Raw genomic sequence first — 3,936 nt, forward strand, 5'->3', positions numbered from 1 at the left:
TTATTGAGTTTCCGATATCTCTGAGGCTCACAACCTGGTAACATTTTGGCCCCGTGCAAATGATGGTTGAAATACAATGATAAGTTTGGGCCTCTCTTCCTTCCTTGCTTTCTCTCTCGCAACTCAATCTTGTCTACGCAAATCCACCTTTTATAACATTGGTGGGTTGGGTGTGAATACATAATAATCTCTTAAAAAATGAACGCAACTGAATGTTGAAGCTCACAATGTCTTGTTGTACTGTAAAAGGACTTCCATAATAGTATTAAGGTTTTCTTGTCAATTGTGCTCTATACCACAATAGAGGTTGCATGTATTCTGCGTGGAACTGTAATCAGATCTATTTGCCGAGCGCGTGCAAATTAGTATCTGGAACATGTCATGGATGGAGCTTGTTGAACACAGAAACAGTATTGTGATCGGTTAGTAGAAAGACAGAAACCACATTTTTTTTCAATTTTTTTTCTATAGGACCTGACATGTGTTCAACGAGTAATTTTTTTTGTGAATCAAGTTAACAAACTCGTTAAAGATCAAGATTTCAAGTTTCTATATTTATAGCTTAATTACATCAATATATTATTACTGAGCAATAGACATCACGATCAGCAACTTTAGCGGGTCAAGAGCAACCATACTGATTGCTCATCTACAGGAAGAGGTTGCCGGTGATTGCTGGGAAGGTGCGGTGAGAAGGAGCGCACCATGGTGACAGGAGCATCAATGTTTCCCCATTTGATCGCGCCTGCACTGGAAGCTAGATGGTCGAACTGGGTAATAAAAAGTAGTTCAAGTTGCTCGAACTAGTCTCAAAGTTTACAGGGGTGCAGCTTGGTATTGGAGAGCTCTAACTGAAGTTATTGTCCAATTCAGAAAGAATTGGATCTACATCTCCTATCCGTTTTCCTTGTGTATCCAAACAACAGAACTGTGCCATATTTAATTCCAGTTCGAGGACTTGAAACCTAACTTAAACATCCAAACGAGGTTTAAGCTTCATGTGGGTCTCATTTTCTTTCACCAAAGCCACAAATTGCGCACAGAATCGACATGTCCGTGCTTCGAGACTTTGCTGTGATTTGCAAGGCCCACCCATGTCACCACATTGAGAGCAAACCTCGGTCGAGCTATGGATGTTTCCTCATGGATCTCACCCTCCATCCGCTCAAAAAAGAAAAAAACAATTGTCACTATCCATTAGTTAATTAGTTGGGGGTCAGCTCTCTCACCCTCCACTAGTTGATTCAGTTGGAGGTTACTCTCACCGGCACAATGGCTCTGCTGTACTCACTCACTCTATCAGTTGCATATTTGTGTGCTACACAGAACAATATGTGTGATTTTGTGTTAGCCAATCCTTCCCCTAGTGCCCTTTTTCTTTACCAAATGCTGGCTTTTCCTATATGACGTACCTAAATAGCAAAAAAATGTAATTTCATTTCTTGGCTACTCTTAGTCAATGAAATGCCACGTCAGTAAGAACACTGAAATATTAAGATCTAATGTGGACAAGTGTGACGGCTCTGGGTTTTCCTTACTAGGTCTATGAATAAATATGTGTGTGTCCTGGGAGATGTGTATACGTCAGCTAAGCAATATTGTAAGATAATGCTGCCGTGTACTCAAAACCATCCTAAAAATGTAGCAGGGGTAATTCGATTTTGTTTCGGAACATTCAGAGTAATTCAAGCGACAAAATGATATGTCTAGGTGTCATTGTAGATTTGGCGGCAGTAAATATATGTGAGTAAATTCAGTTTTTATAAGATAAAGCATAAGGTCCACTTTACTCCCACTTTTACACGAAATAAGAAAATTGGCCAACTTGTGCATACGGCATTTTGCTGAGACACTAGTCCAGGATGTTTCCATCTTTAATAGGTCACATATGGCATGGTGGTGGCACTCTATTAAAGGTCGAGGTGGTATGCGGTGGGAACGAGTACGAGTGGCTCCTTTCGGTGCAAGATGAGCCTTCCTTCTTCCTCCATGTTCACATCATGTATTGTCGTCCCCTCTGGGAGCGCCCACTCAAAACTGAAGAGCAGATTGGCGAGCGTAAACTCAATGGTGGCCATGGCCATGGAGATGCCTGGGCATATCCGCCGCCCCGCGCCAAACGGCATCAGCTCTGGATGCTCACCTTTGAAGTCTATGTCATTTACTTCAAACCTATCAGGGTTGAACTCATCTGGGTCATTAGACCAACTTATCGGGTCTCTGCCGATCGCCAATGCATTCACATAGATCCGTGTCTTGGCCGGCACGTCATACCCACCGATCTTGATGTCTCGCATGGTCTCCCTTGGCAGTAGAAGCGGTGCTGCCGGGTGCAGCCGCAAGGTCTCCTTCACCACCATCCTGAGGTAGCTGAGTTTGGGCATGTCTTCTGGTTCCACTCTCTTGTTGCCTCCCACCAAGGCCCTAATATGGTCCTGCACCTTCTTGAGCACTCGCGGCTTCTGGACCAGCTCCGACATTGCCCACATAATCGTTGCTGCACTAGTGTCAATGCCAGCAACGAACGTCGACTGCACATCATAAATGCCATGTCAATGATTAATGTTATTACCAGCTTTGATTTCTTTTCTTAGGAATCTATGCATGGACTGTAAGTGTTGAATTATTATAACTTACAAAGATTACGGCCTTGACGTGGTCCTTGGTGAAGCTAAATGTGCCACGTGGTTTCTTCCAGAGGTTGATGAGGACGTCAATGAGGTCGCCGCCATTCTGAGGCAGCACACGCTTAGGGTCCAGGTGATGCTCGATGACCATCTCAAAGAAGGCGTCTAACTGTGTGAATATTCGCTCGCGGCGGGCTACGAATCCGGTAACGCGGTCAACAAGGCGGCCAACAACTCCGGGGAGTAAGTCCTCGGCGGAGGAGCCGCAGCTGGATAGCATCTCCATAACATCGTCGAGTGCGGCCTGAAAACTATTATTTTGGGAGAACTTATCACTGCCATAGATGTTGCCGAACGCTACCGTGCCGATGATACCATCGGAGAGGCTCAAGATGTGCTCGTCCAGTGCCACCGGCTTTGCTTCCGCACGCCTCAGCGTGCCCATCAGGTTCTCCACCTAATCATAAATACAATATATACAACATTTAAGTAACCAGATAGACTATGCTCGTTTGACTGCCGATACCGGATGTAAACTGTACGTGGCTGTATCATCTTGATCGAGTCAATACCTGCTCATGGCGTGCGTACCACGCCGCCTTGACGCGGCGCGCGCTGAGGAGCTCGACGGTGAGGAGCTTGCGCACCTCCCGCCAGTACGCGCCGTACGGCGCGAACGCAACGTTCTTGAGGTCGTAGGTCAGCCGCTTCGTCCCCGCGGACACGGGCCGCGTGCAGCAGTCGAGGTCATGAGCCTTGAGCGCCTCCCATGCCGCCTCCGCCGACGACAGCACCACAGTCGGCGCCTTGCCGAGCTGCAGCTGCATCACCGGCCCGTGGACCCGCGCCAGGTCTCGCAGGGTCCGGTGCGGCATCGGGCCAAGCTGGTGCAGGTTGCCCAGGAGGGGCACCCTCGCAGGGCCTGGTGGCAGCTTGAGCCGTTTCCTGGACGAACTCCTGGTCCACAGCAGTAGGGAAATGACGGAGAGAAGGGCTAAGAGGACGGGCTGCCATTGTTGGGGTAGGGAGAGGAGTAGGGACGTGAGTGGGGTCGCCATTTTCTATGTGGTGAGAACTGACTACTTCAGCTAGCTCGTGTACGTGCGAGCTTTATACCAAATATGCTGTTCAAAGGGACAAAACGAAGAAGAGACTTTGCATTGCCACCTGTGGTCAGCTATCTCGAGTTAAGTTGATGAGTACTTGAAGGAGAAGATGAGACGACTTTGCATCACAACGACTTGAAACAGTCAATTCTTCTCCGGCTGCTAAGCTAAGTACTACTCTATGGTTGGTACTACTCTATGGC

The 3,936-nt window shown here is 47.3% G+C and overlaps 1 protein-coding gene across 1 annotated transcript; it reads right to left on the minus strand.

Moving 5' to 3' along the window:
* Positions 1-1,744: 1,744 nt before the first annotated feature.
* Positions 1,745-3,694, minus strand: LOC123175968 (4-hydroxyphenylacetaldehyde oxime monooxygenase). The gene is made up of 3 exons (XM_044590405.1): positions 3,200-3,694; positions 2,638-3,084; positions 1,745-2,531 (listed from the first exon to the last, which is right to left on the minus strand). The coding sequence occupies exons 1-3, from the start codon at positions 3,683-3,685 to the stop codon at positions 1,911-1,913; spliced, it is 1,554 nt and encodes a 517-aa protein (XP_044446340.1). The 5' UTR covers positions 3,686-3,694; the 3' UTR covers positions 1,745-1,910.
* Between the last annotated feature and the right edge of the window lie 242 nt (positions 3,695-3,936).

This window comes from Triticum aestivum, unplaced genomic scaffold (assembly GCF_018294505.1).
Source record: "Triticum aestivum cultivar Chinese Spring unplaced genomic scaffold, IWGSC CS RefSeq v2.1 scaffold16618, whole genome shotgun sequence".
NCBI classification, from domain to species: domain Eukaryota; kingdom Viridiplantae; phylum Streptophyta; class Magnoliopsida; order Poales; family Poaceae; genus Triticum; species Triticum aestivum.